The 26,599-nt window shown below is 35.4% G+C and overlaps 1 protein-coding gene across 1 annotated transcript in view; it reads right to left on the reverse strand.

Annotated features, from left to right (window-relative positions):
- Positions 1–1,648: 1,648 nt before the first annotated feature.
- Positions 1,649–26,599, reverse strand: part of LOC115445874 (neuroglobin) — a 32,418-nt gene continuing 7,467 nt past the window's right edge. The window contains exons 2-3 of the mRNA XM_037437467.1: positions 5,376–5,607; positions 1,649–5,088 (exon numbers count right to left, since the gene is read on the reverse strand). Of these exons, the coding sequence (XP_037293364.1) occupies positions 4,933–5,088; positions 5,376–5,607 (388 nt within the window). The 3' untranslated portion in view covers positions 1,649–4,932. The remainder of the gene's footprint in view (positions 5,089–5,375; positions 5,608–26,599) is intronic.

The raw sequence follows: 26,599 nt of genomic DNA on the forward strand, positions 1-26,599 counted from the left end.
GCACTGTGTAGTCATTGTTGTGTTCCATTTTGATGAACATTGTAGACAGTGTAACTAGTAAACATAATCAGACTTAACATTTCATGTCTCGGTATTATGTGCGCCGATATACCAAACAATACTTTGTAATTCAAGGTATTTGATGGTGTTTGTAGTGTTTATGGGCGGTCGTAACGGTTACCATCAGGTGAACGGTAAGCTCGTCTCGTCATTCAAAGTAATGAAAAAAACATTTACAAACTATTCTTTATAACTTTAAATATAAATAGGATTTGGTGATCGTGTTTAAGGTGTATTTTTTTATTAACCGCATCTGCATTCCGTATTTTGATCGTAACTATAAATTGCTTGTTCAGTATTTACCGACAATAATTTTATTGTCTATCACAATCCAATATAATCACTTTTCTCACAACGTTATTCGATAACGGTAACATAAAACGCTTATAAATAACAATAACCGTTTATCGGTTACTAAAGTCGTTACTGTTATAACGGTGTTACCGTTTGCGCGTCACTAGAGCGCTTGTACCAATTGTATGATAATATGGAAGCCTTTTATGAAATTATGGGTAGAATACGTCATCCAAATGTATATTTAACCATTATTGTGATGGTTAATGGGGGAGTAATAATTTTAAGAACCGTTCTACCCGGATATGATGTTTGAATGTTTGGTTCGGTGACCCAGTTAACAGTATTTTGAAAGGTGGAATTCGTTGTCAGGAAGTCGCGCATATTCACTAAAAGGATAGGTAGAATTTTAAGTCAATTTAATCAATAAAGTAGTCCATTCAGACGGACTTTTTTTATAGATCTGAATGACGAGACGAACTTGCCGTTCACCTGATGGTACGCAATACGACCGCCCATTTATAGTAGAAACACCACCCAACACCTTGAATTACAAAGTATTGTTTGGTATTCCACTGAGCTTGCCATCCTGAGACATGAGATGTTAAGTCTCATTATATCCAGTAGTTACAACTCAAATAGAATGTATTTCCGGAAACTATAAAGATTGGCAGTCTTCTTGTCAACAAATATTAAATACATTACGAGAATTCAATACTCAAAAACTCTCACTGTTTCGTTGTATTTGAGAATCTAACCCGAAATCCCCGATATACAACATCACAGCATAACTGCATGCATTTATCGGTTTTGTTAACATTAATAGCATGCACGCGAGTCGGCAGTTATTAAATTTAATATAGTTTGAATGCAACAACATTGGCCGATTGTCATTACTGGTAATGCAATAATACACAATATTAATTATATTTGACACGAAACATTACCTGGTGTGACATGTGGTTTACTATTATTAACTTATATTGTGAAGTGAAACTACGATTTGGAAATTAAATAAATGTTATTCTATTGGTAAATTACTCATGTTTACTTTTACGGATTAGTAAATAATATGCTTATGATGCCTTTATACTGTAACATCTTGTGTATTTAGAACCCATAATATTGTTGATACCCTAATTCTTTAGCAATATATGTATGACAGACATAATATTCAGTTATATTATGTGAAACTGTAGCAAACTTAATATGTAATCGAAGGAGTGGTGCATTATCTAAATAAACAACAATGGCGACTTGCTGGCACCGTAAGGAAGAAATAATAAATACCCAATTCATTACACAGATCTTATTTATTTTACGTATAACACATCCATCGCTTATAATAAAATTATTTATATAAATACATTGTTAATTTAACATGTTTTTGTTACAAACTTTTAACGTACTTTTGGTTAGGTATATTTGATACTGGGAAGTTATTTTGTTTCAATTTTACCCGATGACGACATATGGGTTAAGTATATATATGGTAGAAAAACACTTTTAAACTATATGAGACTTTTGGTTCGTTTACCATACTGTAGGTGACACGGAAATAAATATGGACGACGCAGGTGCCATAACAAAAAAAAATCAAAACACCTCGACTACGTATAAAACGGATTGCTGGCACGGACACGTAGACGATAGACATATTTGCTGTTTTAGTTTAATTTTCTGGAAGCAATCAGTTTTTTAAATTAAAAAACAAAACTATACTCTAGTTGTACTAGTATTATTCCATGAAGCATCGGAATGTTTGCCGGCAAACATGACAGCTACATGACATTTACTTGTGTCACGGGAATATAAACTTATATACTACAGAATAAGGTTATTTTTCCGTGACACGCGTAATGTCATGTTTGCCGGCAAACATTGCGATGCTTTAAGTGTTGAAACCAACATAACCGTTCCACTCACCCAAATGATAGTAGTCATAACGCGTTTTTGGATGCGAAAAAAAGAATTGCAGTCACTGTTAAGGTGATTTGGGCTTACTATTGGCAAACAAATAACACTTTTCAATCCAATGCCGCGTCATTCCGGTTAACTCATGAACGTAGTCCGTAAATCTGTGTAGCTCCAATGTATCTTTAATGTGGCACTTATTTGTTGATGTGATCGACAGTTTATGTCCCATAAAACGTTTTATGCTAGTCGGGTAACAACTTCCAATACTTCACGGAAGGATAGTTTGGTGAAGATAAGGAGCATATTTAAAGTTAAGAGTGTACAGTTCAGACATTATCTGTTCTTTACAAAATCTCCACCTTACTAAAGGTCTAATGTATTTTGAACTATTGTACATGTAGTGGAAATCCCGGCTTGTTCCAGACACAATACAACATGATTTAATAGTCGTTATGAATCGTATTTTTTTAAAATTATTTAACAATAATAGATTTTAAAAAAGATACCAATGTAATAAAATAAAAATATTTTTTTATAAACGCTAAAATTAATGTTTACGAATAATAAATGAGAACTCGTGGTAATGCAACTAAATCTCACGTACTACTACGATTGGTGCCATTCATATCAATAATTATCGCATCGTTACTATCATTGTCAAACTCGAACGAGTGAAAAATAATATTATCAAAAGTCTGATTAATTTACTATTTTTTTGGTCCTAAAAATTGTTCTAAGTAACCATATTTTGGTTCTATAATGACTATAAAATCACTGTGTATAATTATAGAGCATAATCCTGCAACCATGTAGTGAAGTATTCTCGTTAGTCAAACGACGCTGTAGTTACTATGCGAGTACAAAATTACCGCAAAGAAAAATAATATCAAGTAAGCTTTGATGTTTTCCATGCGGCAAATAAGCTAGCTTCGTAGACATCGCCAAACATCTGGATACATTCACCACTCAGCCTGTAATACATGAATAATATTTTGTTTTCCCAGTTTCAATTGCCGCATAAAGTACGGCAAAGTATTTATTTATATAAAACTCTGGGTTGAATCACGACCGTGGGCGGTCTGTATATCATTTTGTTTATTATATCCATTGCACGTGTTTTAACTGAATAGTACGAGCTCAGTTCACCGAAAACTCCCCGTTGGTTGTCACTTGTCAGTACTAAAGCAAATATTTGTGGAGTGAACGAATTATTGATACAAAGTTTACAGATTGTGTGTAACAAACGAGTTACTGGTAAGAGTGTTGAATTATTATACAGCTGACTAGACAGTATATCTAACACATGATGAAACCCAGATAGTTCGACCAACGAGCAGTATTCCGGGGTCAGTCAGCATTCATATAGAAATTTCGGAAATAGGAACTATCAAGTTGATTGATATTATTATTCTATAACATGTTAAAAACTATCAAATTTAGTATTTTTTGCCGTGCCAGGATGTTTTAAAAATTTTATGAAAGAAGACTGCATCTCTGACTGCATTATCAGAATTCCGGAGGTATGTGTTTACCAACGCGAATTAGGCCAGCGTGACTTGAAGGTTTATCGCCTTTTACTATGCGGAGGTTGAAGCTACGCGATCTTTTAATAACATTAAGTGTTTAAAGCAAACCCTGCAAACTCCCTACTCGGTATTGCTTTATATTAAAATTGCAGAACCCATCGTCTGAGGTTAATTGAAACAAAAACACCCCCTCTACATGAAATTGAACTTTTCAAAGTAGTTCCCAGAGGTCTAAGTGAGAAGTTTGAATGGAAACTCACGTCTTTTAATTAAATTTACGTCCGAGAAAGAAACTCGACACCCATTGTTGTAAGAACAGGTAAAACTTTCTAAAAGGAACACAAAATAGATTCTTGACAAATGTTCTATAATAGGAATTGACACTTAAGACTTGTATAGTTAAAAATATCCCTTTAAAAATATTACCTCTACCCTCTTTGGTTTCATATATGCAGAAAAATAAATGCACTCGCCTTGTGCGATGAATGACAGATACTACATTACAATAATTTTGACGTTAGAAAATGTTGCCAGTAAGAAAAATATTTTATTTCGAGAAAAGCTAAAAGATTCAGTTCGTAACGCTATATCTAACACATTTGTGCTCACGGGAAATTAAATATTATAATAAGTATTAATAGTTTAGCATCAACAAATATTTACACGGAAGACGCAATATATTTTAATTGCCAAAATTTTATGAGGACCAGCCAATATAATAAGAAGCAAGGAATGAATTAGTTAACAAGCTTTGTGACATTAAAAACTTATCGCTTAATCCATAAATACACATTCACAATTTCATGAACTATATCTACATTTGACGCTAAAATAATAGTTAACTAACAAGCATTCTAAAGAAATAGCTCCATTTCGGAAACGCGTGCCCGAAATACGGACGTGCGAAATGAACCGACACAACTATACGTTAAAATATTCACATTATACACACAAAAGTTTCATGATGCATTTACGAACGTCTGTACCGCACTCATTCAATTGACATCATTTATTCAAACCAACACTGGCGACGACTCTAGGATAAATCGATTTGTTCCGGTTTCACGCTTGATTCTCTGTTCTTGCGTTTCGAATTTGTATGGTTCCCGTTGTGTTATGTTTCGTGGTGTGATGCTCACGTGGCGTTCGGTTTGTTGCCGGCCATTTCGTATCCTTCAATGAGTGTTTCTAGTATAAATTTAATTGTTATCTTGTATATATTCTCCACGTTTGGCGTGTAGCGGTCGCCGAGTGTTGACTCCACCGCCGCGAGGAATGGCGCCTCGATTTTCTGAAATACAATTTTAAACGTATCACGTATTTAGCACACAATCAAGATATTGGTAACCCAATATGGCGTCTCGGCAAGCTTGTCACGTCTGTATACGGACGAGACATAACTTGATATTACGTTGTATTGCGCACATACAAACGGTTTCATTTTCAGATGTCAGGCTGCCTGAAGCCGCAAGGTTTTCTGGTTTTTATACAACTAGGTTATTTAAAACTTATTCCACATTTAATACTTAGTCGTAAGATAAATTTTACAAGCTTCGTTATTCATAGATGTGTACTTACCCAAAAATATTCCACTTTGAAGCCAGGTATTCTCCTATGGCTGGCCCCGATCTGGTGTATGTACTCGAAGAAGTTGTCCAGATCGTCGAGGCCCTTGATGCCTTCGTCCAGGGTGTTCATCACGTTGTTGGCGTGCTCCGCCAGCTCCATGGAGTTGATCTGCTCCTCTTTCGTCCGACATTGACGAAATTTCTCGAACATGTTCAGAAGGTCTTGGTTTTCTTCGAATAACCTGTGGGAGAGACGATAGTTAATATGTATCTCTAGTATCTTAGATTACGAAATAAAATATTAAGAGCTCGTCGCTAGCATTTCATAACATTATGTTTCCGATGCTTGCATATATTTATACATAGCTTTTACCTGCGGCGATAAATATAAATATTTTCCCTTGCACTCAGGAATAATTTAGCTTCCTATTAGTGAAAAAAAAAAACATTTTAGTAGTTCTTGAGATTAGCGCATTCGAACAAACGATCAAACTCTAAAGCTTTATATATAAGTATAGATTAAATGCGTTTCAGGTAAAAGACGGATTTATGCTCTTTGAGACTTGTCATACTTCCGAAGACTTGCTTAGCTTCACTGGTTATTATCATAACAAATAAATGGTATCTGACTGCCGAACCTGATTGAAACGACAGAAGTGGGGGGTGTTAAGGCTCGAGATACTATTGTCCTCCCCCCTTGTGAGTTCGGTCTCAACACCGAATGCACGTCCATACACGGGGCTCATTTGTCGCAGCCCTAGGCACGTGGTTAAGTTTGTATACCTCATGGCTGCCAATTCACATTGAGGCCTATGAAGGCTCACGAACAATTCCTAGCCTTCTCCCCTCCTCCCATCCTAATAGGTTCCTCATCCTTCCCCCACTCTTTCTTCCCAGCTATCCCCTCCCAACTTTTCTTCAGGACTGGCTGAGCTGGGTGATTCCAGTAACCCATTCGCGAGTATAGCCCGGTGTTGACTGCGGGGTCCGGTAACCAAAAAAAAAGATACTGTCAAGTCATTTTGTATTCTTTGTCTGGTGCAACTAATAATAGCATCTTAGAGGCATAGACCAATTTATTTGTATTCATAAATTTTTAGTTTATTACGAAATCTTCATGTGCGTCAGTGACGCCATCTATTGATCTAAAGTTTATGATAATATTTTTATTAATACCATGGTAACAGCGAATACGCTTAATATAAACTTCTTGCATGTTTATAGTATTTTACATTGTTTAGCTTATCAATACATCCCATTATTTATGTAATAAATAACCCGAACGCTTTTACGTGTTTATGAATCTGTTTATTGCAGTTTGGATTTATTTTAAAACAATCTTGACCCTTAATTATTCCATAATGCCTATATACATTTTATTAGTAACAAGTCTAAAAGAGAGGAACTACGCAGTGTTTGTCTTAAAACAATACTGACGTGCTACATAAAGAAATATTAAAATGTACCATCGCATTGCTTATTTTTGAATAACATTAACTTTTGATGCCGACCAAGACGGACATAGATATAATATTATAATGAAATCATATAACATACAGCCAAGTCGACAGTAGACAGTATTATCCCGCAATAATGCAATTCAAACAAAAGCTATATCGACAGATAGCTAGTTCCGTTCAGAGGCTTAGGGTTCAACAATTACTCCCGGTTAATTGTGTAACAATAATCCGTGACGTAATCTCCGCGGTGGTTATTGTTCCGTCGCCTAGTTGCATAGCGGCAAAGAAAATGTAAAAGGATTTATTTCTTTGAAACGTGTCACTGTTTGGTAGTATTTTTATTTTGATAACAGATGGCGCTTTTTACACTCTGTGTTACTATGTTTGCATTTGTTTTAGAAAACTAAATGATTTTACGGCTGTATTCTACAAGGGTTGGTGGATGTGTAGGCAATTAGGGTAAGACTACCCTAGGCACCGCAAATGTATTTTATTTATTTAATTAATATGTATGTTACATATTTTAAATTATGATAATCGAAATGAAACTAGAATCTAATAGATTTTCATAGTTTTATAAAAGCTTTATTTTATTTGTTTATAACTTCAAAACATACTGATAACCACAAAAATACCTGAACAAAATCAATATTTTAAGACGCTTCTACACATTAATTAAAATGAAATATAATTTTTTGTTTTCCGTCTAATAAAGTTCCTAGAAGATTAACTTTTTCATGCACCTAATGTTAAGCGAAGTGATGCCCAAAGACAGATTAATATCCAATGTTTAGCATATTACTCGCGTGCCCGAATTATTTTGTCACGTACCACCTCTGGCACGCGTGCCACTAGCCCGCGATCCCAGATCTAAATTGTTTATATTTGTGGTTAAGCTGGTAATATTAGACGTATTCTCGCGCCTGAGATTTTTCTTGACACCTGTAAACCGCATCTCAACCACAAAGAGCATTGAATCAATTGCATTGCACGTCTAAATTTATTATCGCTTTATTTGTCTAAATAGCACTGTACTTGGAATAGAACTAGAAAGTAGAAGGGTTGGTTTGTTGGTTCGAGGTCCAAGAGTAGAGGATAAAGAAATGTGATTTTCAACTTTTGGAAGTAAGTACTTAACGTGTTATGTTCTTGAAGACTATTCGATGCATAATTTATTCGTAACTAGCTTTCGCTTACGAGAAAGACCTTTCCGGGGTAGAAGTCCCGCTATAATTTCCTGAGATGCAAATAGTCTATATATTTTCCAGGGTCTTAAACTATCTCCATACCAAATTTCATCGAAATCTGTACAGTAATTTTTGAGTATTACGCGTTCAGACAGAGAAGCGGCGAAAGACTTTGCTCTACAATAAGTAAGGATAATATAATATAATTAATTTGTCGTACAGGGCAGGGAAATTAACAGAGCTGTTATATATCAAATGTTAATATATTATCGAATGTTAATGATCTCGTAGTATTCGTTTACACTTGCTCTTACTTTTTATCCCCGAAGGGGTAGGCAAAAGCGCAACTGGAGCACCCTCTTTCTGCCATGTGTATTCCGTCCCATGATGTAATAAGGGGCGAGCATATCACTATATCGGGCACAAATTCCAGACTCCGCGCTGATGCTGAGTAGAGAAACTCAATATCACTGTCCTATTCTGGTTCAAACCCGAGTTCTCAGCACTGCAGTTATACAACTACGCCACCGAGGCAGTCATTACTATTCGTTTATGTAGGTTATAAACTAATATTATAAATGCGTAAGTTTGTGAGGATGGATGTATAGATGTTTGTTTCTCTTTCACGAAAAAACTACAGAACGGATTTGGATGAACCTTTAGAGTAATATTGGTTATACATCAAAATACCAAATAAGCTATTATTTATAATGATTCTGTGTAATTTGGTCATAATACAGCGATACAAATCAAGTGAGTAAAAAAATATCCCGGAAAACTTCTTCACGCTGGCGGAGTCGCGAGCAAAAGCTAGTAGGTTATAAATAAATGACAAATTCAAACAAATCCGTTCAAAAATATATCTCATTTTATAGTAAAACAGCGGAAAGTGGATGAAATCAATATAGATTCAATGGGGCGTTTAATGGGCCACGAGCGATTTGCTCTGCACGTGTGTTCGAATGAAGCGTATTCATTGCAAATAGCGAAGGAAATGTCACAAGCTTTGAGGTTTAAGTGCATACGTTTTCTTTTTAGTAGAAAGTTACAAAGTTATGAGTTGGTAATATATTAGCATTATATTAAACCTCGTAGAAAAATGATATTTATGTACAATATATTATAAGGGTTTCTACGCGGAATGAAAGTCTCATAATGCTTTTATCTGGGATAAACAGTCAAGTACATTACGGACACGGGCCTCCTCTGCTACTGAGAGGGACTAGGGCCTAGTTCACCACGCTGGCCTAGTGCGGATTGGTAGACTTTACACATCCTTGAAATTCCTATTGAGAATTTCTCAGGTATGCAGGTTTCCCTTATAGTGTTTTTTTCACAATAAAGTAAGCGATAATTTACAAAGAATACATACATAATTTAAAAACAGTTAAATATATGTGTCATTGACATTCATCTCGGCAATCCGTTCCACACCCAACTAGGCTATCGCCACTATCAGTTTAGACTTAACAAAATATATTAATAATTTTCCACATTTATAATATTGGTAGGTTACTGACGAGGTGTTATATCCCTGAGGGGTTACCAGGCTGAACAGCGCTCGACTTATTTTATTTATACCACTCTACTAATTTATGTCTACTGGTTGAAGATCGTGGCTAGTCGGGACAAAACACTATAATTTTCACCATATATTATATACGGCAGTGTCCATTCTATTATAAAATGTATGTGTAACTCTACCAATGGCTAGCTCTACAGAGAACAAATGATCAAAACTTCAACGGAATATTGGTTGCATTGTCGATATTAATGAAAAGGAATGGAGATTTAGTTCAATGGTTTTCCCGCAATCTCGCTAAAAGCATGAAACGCGTCAGAAAAGCTTTCAAATCAAATTAATTGAATAAAGGTCTAAAGAAAGCTGTACCTGAAACTTCATCTCTCTTAAGTTTCTTATATCTATTAAAGGCCGTATGTACATATGTTTAAAGTTTGGTACTACTACAATATTATGCTAATATCAAGATCGCAGGAACTCGATGAATGCAGGTTGCTAACAAGTTGGTCTGAAAATATTTAGCGGAAGTCAATATACTTTCAAAGACTGAAGACGTTGATTATAGTTATTCAAACTAATTAGTGATCATCTATTAATAAGACTAACAATATTGTAAACAATTGCAGCTTGATGCAAGTGTAATAACCAAAATATTGACATGCAGCTATAAGACGTTATTTCGTGCAAGTGACAGCGTTTACGGGGAACATTAAAATTGAATAATTTAATTCATAGAACAATATATCCTATAGAGAGACGAATAATGTCTAAAACGAACATTAACTTCTGAAGTCTGATTCTAATGAATGACGTACATACGAGAGAACTGAACTATCTGGGAGCCATTCAACTATTAACAGTTTGTTTGCCTTTCCGTGTGTTCAAACAATTCTATTGTGATCTCTATTGATACAGCAATTAGGGGAAATTTTGCGCGTCCGTAATTTATTGTAAAGTTTGAATGGCTTCCATTTATCTTCGTTTAGTTGGTGTTATGTTCTCTGGATTTGTTTTTGGTAATTCAAACAAAGAAAAATTGCACTTGTAGTTATTTAGGTTTGTATATTTGGTTGTTGTTGGAACCTAGTTAGAATGACAAAATGGTAAGTATCATTTAGAAACAAAATACCCCAGACGTGGTTTATTAACATGTATTGGAACGCTTTTGATACGAATTAAAATTAACATTAAACAATTATTTTATTATTAACGAATTAAAATTAAACAAAACATTTCTTAATTCTAACGCATCCAATTATAAAATGAAATCATAAAAATTCACAAATGTCAAGAGTTTTCCAATGAAGGTTCCGAGATCTTAGATGAGAATTTATCTCTCATTACGAATTCACGGGTCGTTATAAGTGAAAATATTGAGTGGTTCGTATTATTTGAGGTTCTTTTGTTGCGTGATCATTAATGTATAGGCAGAATTGATAGTAGACAAAGAACAGAAGCAATATATACGTATTCAACGATGAGTTTTATCAAACTAAAGTTACATTTTCGGAGTGTATGAAGAGTGATCTTTTTAAACTAGTAAAGCTATTTCTGGACGTCCACATAAAGGTTGAAGAACCCGTATGTCGTAGGCCGCTTCTGACAAGTTAGTCTCGAAATCTTTAGGGGTACTTATGTTCAGTAGCGGACTCTAAAGGCTGAAGAAAAAGAAGCAAGTCTTAAGATCTAAGTAACATAGACTATATTTTATTTATTTTAACTATATTTGATAGAAGGAAAGTATTGCGAACGTACCCGCAGGCGATGTCTAGTCCGAAGTCAAATGCCAAGTAAAATACGAGTTTCGTGAACAAAACTTTTTATCGGAAAGAACACGCGGAGAAAAGTCGGGAATTACCAGAGCGTGGGCCAATAAAGTGCACTCATCCATGTGTATTGCTTCAGGGGGAATTACGGCCAACTCCTGCAAATATTGTTAACGCTTCAATTTATACTTCTCTGATAACTTCAGAGGTACTTTTTTTTACGTGCACGGAATTGTAACCCCAATGCACCTGATGGTAAGTGGAGTGTGGTCCAATAGAATGTCGACTAACGAGAGATGATTACCCCTCGGCAGTCGACACAATTATGCCGGCCTGTTGGAACAGGATATACACAGGTTGATCACGGAATGCTACATACGTGGGCTACTGTAGCGAGTTTTATCACCTTGTGCACGGTGGCCGCTATCTGGGCGGATATAAAATATACCACCAACAAAATGAAATGAGGAACATAAGGTGCTGCACAAATATTGTTAACTGCACAAAACAAACGACATACGAAGTAACACGCAAGGAACTGACAATATTTTATTTTCATACGAGTCTTAAATTAATTGCTAAATTATAGGTAAGAAGTTCAGCGTTGCTTCAACTTGATTTATTAGTTCGGCAATGAAGTCGCAAAAACTGCCAATTAATCAACACAGGCCGCTGGCAAAAGTTTCATAATTACTAGTCTCGTGTATTCGATCCAAATACAAAGGTACTGGAGCGTTTGAAGCACAGTTTACTCTTGGTCAATGTTCAATGCAGAACTGTTTGTTTATTTAAACGTCTATTCTGTCCAAATATAGGATATGGTTTAATCGGTTTGATTGGTAATCATTCGTTCTTTGCACCGGATGGGTAGGCAGAAATGCAATAAGTACGCGCATATTTTATAATACATGCATATAAACAAATATATGGACATCATTTTATAATTATGTTACACAATATTTGTTTTATTCCTACTCTTATTTTGTGTTTTTCTTTTTTATTATACACCTGCCTCCGTTATCTACACCACCCCAAGGTTGACTGGAAGAGAATGCCCATGGCATTAAGTCCGCCTGCATACCGTACATATAAAGTGAAAAATAAAATAAAAATATTTCGCTGAATTTCTTGTCGTTCATTTACATTATAGTCTCTATTTCCTGGTCAACTAAATTAATTCATGTTATTTGTATTATCTACTGACGAAAAACTTAAATATAGTCGTCTGTTTAATACCTTCATCAATACGACTGAATGACGAGTTTACTGCTCCTAAAGTATTAGTATTAGTAACAATAGCATCCAGCACTTTAAATACAAATTTACATAGCAAAAAATGATCTTCAAACTGGAAAATACCGCGGCACTGTTGCTTGGCCAAAGCAATAGATAAAACCTGTTTTCGAAATTTACAATCCTATACATAACGAACCTCCATCTTACATCTATTAGGGTAAATAAATACTTATACCCTCAGCTTGTTAGTCCAATGAACTTTATCGAAGTTGGTTTTCAGTGGAATTGGATCAAAGCGAATTTCTTGAGAGTTCCGGCTTAGCCTTCTAACAAGGTTAAATTGGTTACAAGGCGTTCGTCGAGTGCTCAATATATGTGCTGAAATTCAGTATAACTATATTAGATATCTGGATTTTACTTGTAAGGCGGAGAGTTTACTGGATGTGTGGTTAAGAGTAATGAATATAACCAATGAAACATGAAATTACTGCCTCGGTGGCGTAGTTATACTGCATGCGCGGTACAACAGCGCTCTGACGTCTTGGATTCGAATCCTAGGTCGGGTAAAGTGATATTTGGGTATTCTGCTCAGTATCAGCTTGGAGTCTGGAATTTGTGCCCGAAATGGTGATAGATTCGCCCCCTATCACATTATGAGAGGGAACACACTTGGCAAAAAGTGGGTGCCTTGGTTGTGCCTCTGCATACCCCTTCGGGGATAAATGCGTGATGTTGTGTGTGTGAAACAGGAAAGAATGATTAAGAAAAAGTCTGTATGTGTAATTCAAACACGGTAGAAGTAAAAATTCTGGAAAATAGTCTACGAGAGATTGAGATGGATATACAGTATCAAGAGCATTCCTGTCGGCTTCCCTTTCGTAATTTATATAAAATTTAAACATTAGGCCGATTGGAGACCGCCTTTATACATACTATTATTACTTATATTGTGTCAAGTTTTAGTCCTTATATTTTGTATCAAAATCCCTTTCAGAAACTTTCATCCCTCGCCACTGCTCGATAAATTATATAAGTTGACATAACTTATAAAACTAGGCTATATAATAAACAGTCCGAACCTCCTAGGCGTTTTACGTAATAGCTCATTGTACAAACTCCCACGACACGGTTTTACGACGCACTTATTACGTGGCCAGTAATATTTATTTAATATCATAGTGTTTTTGGAGTTTATTAATACGTTTATTCATAATAGTATAGTAAATTTTGGTATAATAAAACAATTTTTATTAAGGATATACTGAATTAAAGATCGCTGAAATCTATGATGTAGGGACACACATTTGCGCAGCTATGTAAGTGCACGTACATTGTGCGGGAACTGTCACACCATGCCTGCCATACAAAAGCGACGTGCGCCTTTGTTAACTTCGTCTGGTTTGTTACTATTATCATCTAGTATTGGAGTTAAATTTCACGTTAGAGTTCAGACACCTAAATACAACACAAACTATACATAGTAAAAATATATGAGACAACAGTTAATAGATTAAAAAATTAAAATAACGAAAAAAGTGACAGTAAGGCTGTGGCTTTTATATGATTGGTTAGTGAGATATCTTAAACAAAGCCCAAACGCCCCAAAAATCTATGAATACGCTCGTTCCTAAAACTTATTCCTCTTCCAATTAGCAAAGCACCCACGAATTCTCTAGGATTTTCATTTTATAACAATAAACGTAAGCTAAGATTGCATTAACAATAATAAAAACGAACTTAGAAAGTCAGGAATAATGTATTTAACAACTTACTATTGCATAAAGAAATAAGTCTATTCAGTCCTCGTAGAAATTTATATCCTGGTCCTTTAAAATAAAGTTACTGACAGACATGGTATCTCTATAACATTTTTGTAGACGAGAAATTATATAATATACATAAATAAATACGAGTAAGATACTCCTCTTTCCTTTGAAAGTCGCTGAAACAAATACTTTCAAAACAAAACTACATATAAGACCTCTGTCGTTTAAGGTACAAACAATAAATAATTGTAAATCTACCCACATTTAGCTACACTGAACAACGTATTTTTCCACCTACTGGATTCGTAAACAAAGCCTCATTTTCCAACTTCCGGCTCACAATCGCTACCTGCGCTACGGACGGGCCGCTTGCTACGAGTCCTTTTCGGGCTACTTTTACGTAGCCGATAATTTGCGACTCTACCTGTGCTACGAAGCGGAGTGTAGAGTGCTGCTTATTTAGAGAAATGGGAGACAAATATTGTAAATTTTTTTTTTTTAATATTTTCGTATGCATAACTATAGTTTTATGTTAAATAGGTGTCAATAACCCTACTTAATGATATAATTCAAATTCTATGGAAAGATACCAAGTAGATGTTATCTAAGTTCTTATTGAACGTAAATATTTAGAGTTATAAAGACGGAAATAAATGATTATAAGGTGTAAATGATAATCAATTAAATTAAAACATTTTAAATTGTATTTACTTTGATATTTCAACATTTTTTTATTAATAAAATCTACCTTATAGTGCCGGACGGTTCGTATTCCTGCCGGCTTTCCTTTATATAGAATTTATGTCAAATCTAATTATCTTTAGAACGATTTTCAGACCGCATTTATGCATATTAGTAACTAGATTTTGTGTCGGATTCCCTTTTAGACAATTTGACCTTTCGCCGCTACTATTTACACACTTAGATAACAAATACGATTATTCAATATTTAATAAATGGACCTAGAAATTTAAAAAAATATTACCCATTCCATATCATAATCTACGTATTAGACATAACGAAAATTCAACTTTTAAAGCAATATCACTTTTACACTTCCACGAAACGGATGAGTAATTAACAAACCGTCCTCCAAAATACAGCCTTGTGGCGACCACAGAGCGTTCTTGACCTACATCTGGCCGGGCAAATATATAGGCTCTTAGTTTAGCGGCAAAGATACCCAACCCTTAGTAAGCTCGTATTTATTCACCTCTCTAACTATAACAGTTTGTACAAAATAGGTAAGTTAAATTGTATTTATTTTCGATACAGACCCCACATTCAATACCGGGGGAAAACGTTGAATGGCATACTAGATTCTCCCGGCTTTGTGACTGCAGGGTCCTAGAGGAAAGTGGGAGAGGAAGAAAAGGGAAGGAAGAGGAACCATACTGGGATGGGCGGAGCGGAAAGGGAAGGGAAATGATCGCGTGCCCTATATAGGCCTCAATGTGATACAAACAAGAGGTAAACACACTGCACCTGCACTACATTTGGTGTATGGACCAAACGCACAAGAATTGCCTCAGGGGGAGTTAAATTATATTAGCTACTAGGTTTTGCTCGCGATTCGTCCACGTGAATGACGTATCTCGGGATAAAACTAGTGGATAGTTTCGAGAAATGTGAGGTTTAATGTATAATGACTCTATTTTTGAAGTTATACTTTTTTGGGCGCGTTAGGATAATTTTTGACGATGCGCGCGCACACCGTCAGGTAAAACCGAAACCATGAAATTAGCTAGTCATTAGTTAAATTATTACATTATTATTAAATATGTAAGATGTGTACAAATAAATTTATAAATAAATAATATACATATACAAATAATAATTTAATTATTTTTCATATTTAAATAGGATTTTAAATAGATAATGGGTTATAATAAAACTCTCTGTCAATGTTTTGAATACCTTTTTTCTATTATTAGTGTCGTTTTCTTTAGAAACATAGGATAACGCAAAGGATAATTTTTTGAAAGATTTGTAACTTGTAAACACACAAATGGTTTTTGATAAATATTGAATTAAAGAAAAAATTATTAAGTTTCCTATCCATAAACTCATTACTGAAACAGCCACACCATTTGAATAAAGCCTCGGTCACATATCCCTTAAAATGGGATCAAACCGTAAAATATTCAACCCCATCCCTCCGGGATATAGAAACGACCCGTATAAAATTTATCGCACATCAACTCTTAATGCATATCGTGACCTAATCTTTAATACTCGTTGAGATAAGTGGATCTGGAACGAAATCGTAAATTTGTAATGTGTTTTCTGTAGTCAATTCATCTAACTAAAGTAGAGTTTGTAGCGAAGTAATAGTTTCCCTCTCAGTAGAAGAGGAGGCCTGTGCCCAGCAGTGGGACAGTATATAATACAGGGCTGATATTATTATTATAATAGTTAAAAAAGTACTAAGTGCGAATTGAGCATCTCCTCCCCTTGTTTAGAAATTTGTTTAAATTGATTTATAAACACTATTATTGAATAATTACTTTTTGCTGGCGGCTAGTTTTATTTCAATGCCTAGTGATTAGCGAGGACGGGATGAAACGAATTTTAACTCAGATACTACAAATAGGCGGGCAGAGTAAGTATCCGTTTAGATGGGTTTTTGCATTGAATAACAAGTCGATAGAATTAGCAGCTGTCGTTTTTGGCACATTTAATAAAAATGTTATTAAGTGCGACGTACAAAGAGTTGGCAATGAATTTTACGATTTGATTGATTGAAAAACTCCAGACTTTCCCAAACGTGGGTTAAAAATAGACCAAATCTGAGGAAATGTGCGTATTTTCAGATAGCTTAGTAATTAGAAGAAACTAGGTTAGCAGCGCCTGCCGCTCGTAAAAAAATCTCTAACGTAATTTTGGTATGAAAGTGTTTGTAGGGGCCCAATTTCATAGACAAAGTTAGCTAATAAAGCTAAAATAAAGATTACAATGGAACATTAGGCCTCTGCTTATTTGATTTGAATATGGCTGAATTTTTACGTAAATTGCATGAGATAATTAAGTGTTATAACTAATTGTTACATTCTTGTTGGATTGTATTAATAAAACCATATAATAATGCAATCGACGTCTATATTTCTTTCTTACATTTTGACAAGTCCAACGTAACTATGTTGACACATATACAATAAACACTGATCAGTGTTGCCAATATAACTAGTGAATGATAATATGTTGGCTATTAATTTAACTTTTAAGAAGGATAGGTGAATAAATTCAATAAAATTCTACAAAAACGATTTCGTAGGCCAGCTGTTAACGTATAGTCATCCACAAAAGTAGAACAAATTCAAAACTTCTAAACGCTTGCACATTAACTTCAACCAAAACATTTAATTTAAGATGAAGCCGACCCTTTTAAATTTATTTTACTAAAGGAAACAAAGAGTGTTGCAACGACATAAAAGTATAAAAGCAATTTTATTTTTGTGGTAGGCTGTACATAAAAGAAACTTAACCACAAAATAGTTATTTTACTAGTTTCCAAGAGACTTATCCCAGGCCTTCCATGCTGTCAGTAAGTTTGCTAGAACGTTAAGCACTCTTTTCAATCTACATTTTTTACCGATTTCTTTTAAAAACTAACAACAATCTTAACGAGCTCTTCGGAAAAACGATCATTAAAGGCTATTTACTCAACCGCATACAACTTAGAAAAGAACCGAATACAACTTAAAAAAGTTTTAAGGTATGTGAAGTCTGCCCGCACTAGGCCAGCGTGTTGGACAAAGGCCTAATCCCTCTTAGTAGTAGAGGAGGCTCGTGCAGCAGTGAGACAGTATATAATACAGAGCTGATATTATTATTTATTATGCAACTTAAATGTATATAATTTTACACAATTCATATTTAAAACAAGCCGTGTGCTGTGAAGCTCGATATTAATTTTGCACCGGCAAGCTAATATTTGCTTTATCGAATATTGCCTGAACTGGCCACTGAAATAATAACCGTACTCTTTGGCGGAAAATTGCGGAATATCGTGATGAAATATATGCAAAATTAAGGTTTATTATAATCCTTTTAAAGGCCATACTTCCGTAAAGCGTGTGTGATACGTTACCAGCATTCTATAGTTGTTCCAGTAAATTAAGTTTTATATAAATTATTTGTATTGGTATTTTTAATTTCGAGATGGTTGCTGTCATATAATAGTTCTTGTACACCTCCATTTACTTGACTTCGGTGATTTTTGAAGTGACACTTCTTTATACTCGTAGTGCTTTGAAAATCGATGAAACGAAAAATCACCACGATATTTGAAAAGGAACAGCGTTTAATCAGTTTGCATGCTACATTTTTGTATCCTATTCTTTTGTTAGTAAATATTTAATACATGATTGCGCTTGTGTAAAGCTCTAGTATAAAGCAAGCGTGTATTATTTATGTATTTTTATTTATTGGAATATTTTAATCCTCCTGTTGACGATCAGCCAGTACTCAACCACGTAAAATTAAAAATAGGCATTATAAGAGAAATATTTATTCACATACGACGAAAAACTCTCAAGTGACAAGCCAGTACTTAAAAACATTATATCGAAGGATCGGAATTTAAATAATTAAAAAACAAAATCAAATTCACCAAAAAGTATTTGCGTCGCCAACACCTACAAATAAATAAATCTTGCAAGTATGTTTTAGTACCTTAATATTCCGGATACTCTATATCCATTTCAATCTCTCGTAACTCCTGACACTCTATAGTCTACAAACATCTCAATCTCTCGTAGGATATTTTTAGAAGTTTCAATTCTGCCGCGTTTCAATTGCACACTTTTTTTCGCTCAGCAAGGTTAGTGTTGATGGGCAGTGCACTCCCAATGTAATTTGCCTAACGAGTGACGTTGCGTCTATAACCATCGCCAGAATTAAAGGTTTATCTGATTGGCATTTACACCAAATAAAACCAGAATAACATGCACTGCAATCCAATTATCATGCAAAAGTATTTGCACAGTGGAGTACACGATATATCCGATACCAATTCTTCCAAGAATACCTTACTAAATTTCCAATTATCAATTTTCAACCAATATTTTTACCAACCATTGGTTAAACGGCAAGACCCTGGTTTTACTTTAAGCGCAGATTGCCTCTTCAAAGCTGCACCTATATTTATAGTACAGAATACTGCGTGGCCCTACAGAGAGCCCATCACGTTCCGTTTGATGCACGATTACACAGTCTAAAATATATTTCAAATTCAAACAACACTGCTTACATATGCATATTATACGTATACGTATACTAGTATTCTTGAAAATAAAAAAATTACAACTCGTCACTCAAGGCGTTCGTGGAAAATAACAAAGTGTAAATTTCGAAACAAATAAATATTAAATTAAAGTATTCTTTTTATATTTACGCGCCTTAATGGTACTACTTAGAAATAGAGTAATGAATACAATTCGTCACAATCCCAGTTGCAGTCAGAAATACACTCACCCACAAACCGTATTTACACAAAATTACAGCTAGCTAAAGCAGCTTACAACACTTTGGAGTAATGTAGCTTTCTATTAGTGAAAGAATTTCTTAAAAAGGTTCAGTAGATTTAGAGATTAGGCCTTACAAAATTACAAACAAAGTCACAAACTTTTCCTTCTTATAATATGAAGTATATATAACATGAGCACAGCTGCAAGCAAACTCTGAATAATACGTCAGATCTACCTAAAATATTGCAGCAACAAATTAAGCACGCTTCAGCAGATAAGGTTTTTATTAAATAATTTCCTTTTATCTTACGGGTTTAATTAAAAGAAACGCTGTTCTAATTACGCGTTTATAATTTAAACCTTAAGAAAAAATTCCTTACCCTTCTAAATTCGGCTGCAAATGTTTTTATAACAAAAGTCGTCAAGGTCTGCCCGAATCTCGGCGCAAAGTTTCATATCATTTGTTATTTTAAGCGAAATGTTTTCATCCATAGAAGTAAATAATTATATTATTATTTTGAAAGTAAAGTATTTTTTTGTAATTTCTATATTTATTTTGAAATTATCGATGCATATAAAAATATTTTAAAAAATAATTACACTCCAATGGTGCGGCTCAAGGCCCATACCACCGGTGGATAGAGATTCAAAGTTAGAAATCTCTTCATGATGCGTTCCGTGTCAAGCAATACTGCTCTCTTCCTCTCCAGCAATACTGCTCTCTGCATTTGGCTTTTAACCAAACAGCCAATTGAGAGCTTCAGAAGATGTTTGTCGAGGTTCTTTAGTATCCACACATTATTTTACTCACTTTATTTTAATGCTTTCACAACTGCATAATGTCAATCTAACTTATTTGTTCATTGTTTAAAAAGCCTGGATAGGTACTATTGAATTGCGTACTTCTGTCAACAAGGAATAGTTTGTTTATACTTTTTATGCTAGTTTGAAGAACATTGCTATTGTAACTGCTAGGCATTAAACGTTTTAGCGGCTATAGCCTAGTTGGCAGTCGAACGGACGAGGGAAAACGAAACGAATGAAACAAAACAACGGACGAAAAAAATTGCCGACACAAATGTCTGCGGTGAAAACCCAAGGGCACGCAAGTCCGACTTTTCTCAAGTTTTGTTTGTATTCATTATGAATTATCTTGCTGCAATGGTAACGAGTCATCATGAAGAAACGTGCATACATGAGAAGTTTTCTATAAGAATTTTGAAGGTATCTCAATTTTGCCAATACGCACTAGGCAACCGTGGTGGTTTAAGGCCTAATCCCTCTCAGAGGAGGCCCATGCTCAGCAGTGGGACAGTATACAATACAGGGCAGATATTATTAATATTAAAACAGAATAATCATCGTCGTTTTCTAACAAAGTCCCATTTATTTCTTAGGATATTTAATTGTTATTTCAAAATTTATGTTTGCAGGTCGTAAGCACAGACAAAATATCTTGGATAACAGTGATTACGTCCCTCCCACGCCCTCCTATGAAAAATGTCTGGAACAAGCGTCCTCATTAGACCGCCCGCGGGAATCTTAAGTCGTATATCATGTCTTTCTTCTTTCCAAATGGATTGCAGTCATTAGTACGTTACTTAGCTAAATATAAAGTTAAGACTCTAGAGTGGAAAGTAACGTAATTATGTCGCTAGAAAACTCGTCACAAAAAGCGTTTTATGCGTCAGATTATAATGCTCATAGTAGGGTAAAATCATCGTCAACCATGGAGCCATCATCTAAAAAAATTAATAGAATTTTAATAACAGAGTACATAACTTGCAAAGTGGCAATCCATAGTCTCTGCTTGCCACTATGGGATCGAGGGATGATGCTATGTATGTACATAACCTTTTAATTACTATAATTTAATGGTTATGAAGTTTCGTATCAAGTTTATGAGTGTCAAGAGCATTTCAATGGCAAGCAGATGTTCATATTATTTTTGTACATATATAGGTGATCGTGGCGCTTGCAAGCGACTTGTTCCCTTCAGTTGCAAAATAACAATCACTAGTTTTTAATTAACAACAAGTACAATACAATGTTGCCTGCTGGTGCAGATAGCATTTTCAAAAGGAACAATAAGAGGCCTCCGCAGACATAACTCATTGTCGTTTGATGGGTACTATTCAATGCACGTTTCACTTGCATAATGGACGGGTTTTACACATTGGGGGTGGAGGGTTGTAATTCGCAGAGGGTTTTTTGTGTCCGTTTATATTTAGTTTTCTAAAGGTGGCCATTTTTACTAGACTTTGTTGTACGGGCACTGTGAAGTGATCCGACTGCACCTGATTGGAGGGGAGTGGGGTCCAATAGAATGTCGACTGACGAGAGATGATTATTGATTAACCCTCGACAGTCGACACAATTATGCCGGCCTGTTGGAACCGGATGTACGCATGCTGATCCCGGAACGCAACACATTTACGTGGGCCACTATGGCGGACTATATGACGGGTAAAATAATAGGTTCAGAAATGAAGGATGTATTAACTATTCGGATGTATTTTGTCTTTTTGAATAATTAATTTATTTATACACATTAATGTATAAAGGTGGATTTAATGTCTAAGGCATTCTAAACCAGTCCATCTTCGGGTGATGCAGAGATAGAGCAATGTAGGTAGGTTTAATAATCTATATTAATATTATGAAGAGGAAAAGTTTGAGTTTGTTTTTTTGTTTGTAGGTTTATAAGGGCTAATCTCTGGAATAAGCAAACCGAAATTTAAAAATTCTTTTATTAAAAGGACTACATTACTCCAGAATTCTATAAGGTAGATACTTTTTATTCCTGGAAAATGTAAAGGATGACTTTTATTCCGGAAAAAAATTCACGCCTAATGAGCTGCAGAATAAAGCTTATTAATAATATTATACATTTACTATTCCCTTTCCGGTACATACGGAATTCTGCTGAGAAATGAATAAACGTCCTGGTCCTAACATAATACAACTATTTCACGTTAAATGCAGTAGCTCGTTCTGTTTATAGTCAAATGCCAAGGTCTGTAATCAACTCAGAGCGGTGTTCCGGCTCTTTATGTTTGTTCCTCGGGTTACGCTGCCCCACAACAATTTAATCTCGTGTACAAGACGTGCCACACGCGCTGCTCGAGTCACTCGTTTGCTTTGTTGTAACATGGGGGAATAGAGTCGAAAACAAAACTTTGTATTGCTAATAAACAATTAACTATATGAAATAGATTTTTTTCTATTTTTTACAATATATTTTACTAGGTGTTGCTTGCGGTTTTGACGGTGTGAAATGCATTTCCCGCTACAAAAGTTTCTAAATCTGTATAACAATTCATAGTGCCACCTATTTGGTAATCAGGTGTTAAAATCCAAGCATTTCCTACAGGAGCAAATTGCTGAGATAAAAAGTAGCCTATGTGTTACTCCAAGACGTGGCATAGACCATGTCTTAATAACCGATAGCCTTGTGTTAAATTTTATACAAACCTGCTCAACGGTTTCTGCGTTTATTTCGAAATCCAAACCTTTTCAAACTTTCTCATTCATATTATAAGTTTATTTATTTATTTGAAACATAGAGACAATATGTATACACATTTCTTTCTTTCATATAGTATTTGCTAGTGGCACCCAAACTAAGCTGCGTTAGTACACAGGCTGATCGCGAACGCGACGCGCTTACGTGAGTGACTATGATAGATTTTAATACCTTTGTACGGTAATCGAGTTAAATGAATGAACGTTTGGACGGGTCTGCAGTATTTGTATCATCTGTGGCGGTCCGTACCCTCACAACAATAAAGCTCTAATCTTAGCTGAATTGCCATTACATCTTGCAGTAATGCGTGCACTTTACGAGAGTAATATCTTTCCTGCTCCATAGTGTTGAATGTGACATTTGTGAGATTCTGGGTTCGTTTTAAATAATACAATATTTTTGTCTATACCTGAGTTATAGGGTTTTTTTTATTGCTTCGAATGACGAGACACGCTTGCCGTTCGCCTGATGGTAAGCGATACGATCGCCCATAAACAGTAGAAACATCATCCAACACCTTGAAATACAAAGTATTGTTTGGTATTCTACTGCGCTGGTTTGGTATTCTACGGCCATCCTGAGACGTGAGATGTTAAGTTTCATTATCTCCAGTAGTTACACTGGCTACAATGTGCGTCAAACCGGAACATAACAGTGACTACACACTGCTGCTTGGCGGTAAAAATAGACATTGTAGTGGTACCTACCCAGGCGGAATCATTACGTAGGCCACTATCGCGGGTTTTAATAACCATGTGTACCGTGTACGGTGGTGGTTATCTGGCTGGATATAATTTATATCCTACCAACAAATTTGTCCGTACGTTCTACGTTAATATTCTTCGCTCAATACACAAAGTGTTGATCTAATATTTGTCCATTGTTTGGATCGGCGCCAAATTGGTTAACTTTACCGCTTCAAGTTCCACAGATTGGATTTTAAACCGTTCAGAATGTTTCTCGTCCAGTTCTTTGAGTATTCTTCGGGCGTGAAGAAAGTTCTAGATATATATAACTTGGAAGGTGTTTATGATGGTTTTTGTCATATTTTAATTACCTGAAAGCAATTTAAAGATCTTTAGGCGTTGCTCAGATACTTAGAACAAGTTGTACGATACTCTTATTTAACCTATTTAAAAGGCAAGGCAATGAAACGGTCTGCCGAGCCGAAGGCCGCGGCGAGAGGCTGTGCCCAAAAGCCGACTCCTGCGAGGGTGCGGTTGCATGCACTTGCGCACCCTGCAATCTTCGATATTGGAGAGAGAGAGTTGAATGTAGGGGTTTTAGTCCGTAGGACAGTTTATACCGGCGAATTTCGGCAGAAATCCGTAATCGGATTACCCCGTGTTATAAAAAAGGATCAAAATCCAAGGCACAAATTCTGACTTTGCGAAGTTACGTGTCTTTTGATTGACATTTATCGCTCGTTTTAACGGTGAACGAAAACATCGTAAGAACCTACATATCTACCGGAAAAATTGTCATAAGATTTTCGAATGTATGTGAAGTCTGCCAACCCGTACTAGATTAGCGTGGTGGACTAAGGCCAAAACCCTCTCAGAGGAGGCCCGTACCCGGCAATGGACAGTATGTAATACAGAGCTGGTATGATTATAAATGATTACCTACTATGATCTTAATAGTTATTAGTTCCTTCTACTCGTCTATGACCGATTTCAGCGATCTTAACCGCTACCATTATAAAAATTACCAATCAAAATGAAGTTTGACATATTTATAAATTATTAATTTCCAATAACCTATCAATTGGTTTATGATTAGCACTAACTTGTAATTACCGGTTGGTGTAGTTTATTGAAATCATACAGCGTATCTACGTAATTGAATCCATTGGCTCAAGATATATATACCTATATAATATAATTACAATATCAACCCTATATTATATATTGTCTAATTGCTAGGCACGGAACTTCTCAGGTATGCAGATTTCCACGATGTTTTCCTTCACCGTTAAAGCAAGCGATAATTCACAAAGTACACATAATTTTAGCAGTCAGAGGTGCGTGTCCTTGGGTTTTGAATCCGCCGACATTCGTCTTGGCAGTCCAACTCCAACTAGGCTCTTGCCGTTGCGTTGTTTGGATAAACATCTTGAAGCAATCGTTACGGTTTACAAACAAACAGACGCCCACTTTATATATAGGGAGCATGTAATTGGCGTACTCGGAAACGAAATTACGAATAATACGCTCGCAATATCATGTAAGGGTGTGTTCAAACTGGTGCGATCAAACCAAGGCTTTATTAATGCGGGAAATGTAAAACTACGAATCTGAATAGCATCGAAAATGACTGGCATTAATTACTCCTTTGCCAGTTACTGGCGCTTTTCGTACTTTGTTAGCACAATATCTGGCAAAAGTGATGATAATTAAGCATCGTTTGTATATCGCTCCGATATTCCTTACATTATGTAAGAATAATGAAATCGATTGCTTTTTTCTTTTATCCATGAAACTTATACTATCTCGGTTGCGTAGTTGTACTGCATGCGTGGTACGGCAGCGCACTGAGGTCTGGAATCCCGGGTCGGGCAAGGTGATATTTGGGTTTTCTGTTCAGTATCAGCCCAGCAGTCTGAAATATGTGCCTGATATGACGATAAGCCCGCCTATAATATTTTGCGACGGAACACACTTGGCGAAAAGTGGGTACCATGGTTGCGCCTATGCATACCTATCTTTTCGGGAATATATGTGTGATGTATAAAATTTTTAAATCAATGCGTTACCAAAGATACAGCGACATTAACTTTCTATTATAGTTTAATTTCTGTGATTCAGTGTATAGGAGTGTCGGAGAATATTTTGTTTTCTTCAATTTCAAATTCTTTATTTGTCAAAAAAAGAGTATACATATAAGATAATACGCAAGTTGTTCAAATTTAAATCTACCGTCCCATCATTTTTGGCCTGTGTAGCGTACAAATATCAATAAGTAAAAATACAAAGTATAATTTATTTACCTGTACTTATATTTAATGTTGCCTTTATGAAACGCGTTCGCCAGTCTGAACACACCCTATTTACGAAACGCTTGTAAGTAAATAGCAAACAGCGCGATCTCGTTTCTTTGAATCTAACAATTTTTAAGATACGTTTCATGTTCTTTGAACAAATGTAATCAGGAAGTTTTGCTCAGTTACTGTACACAAATTGTGCGATAATTAGAGTGGCTCGGCGGGGGTTTTTCTTGGATTATACTCAACTCAACAACTCAATTTCTTGGATTATAAGTTTGGCAACCGGCATGGATTCCCCGCGTTTTCGAAACAAGGAA

Source organism: Manduca sexta, chromosome 11 (genome assembly GCF_014839805.1).
Source record: "Manduca sexta isolate Smith_Timp_Sample1 chromosome 11, JHU_Msex_v1.0, whole genome shotgun sequence".
In the NCBI taxonomy this organism is placed as follows: Eukaryota; Metazoa; Arthropoda; class Insecta; order Lepidoptera; family Sphingidae; genus Manduca; species Manduca sexta.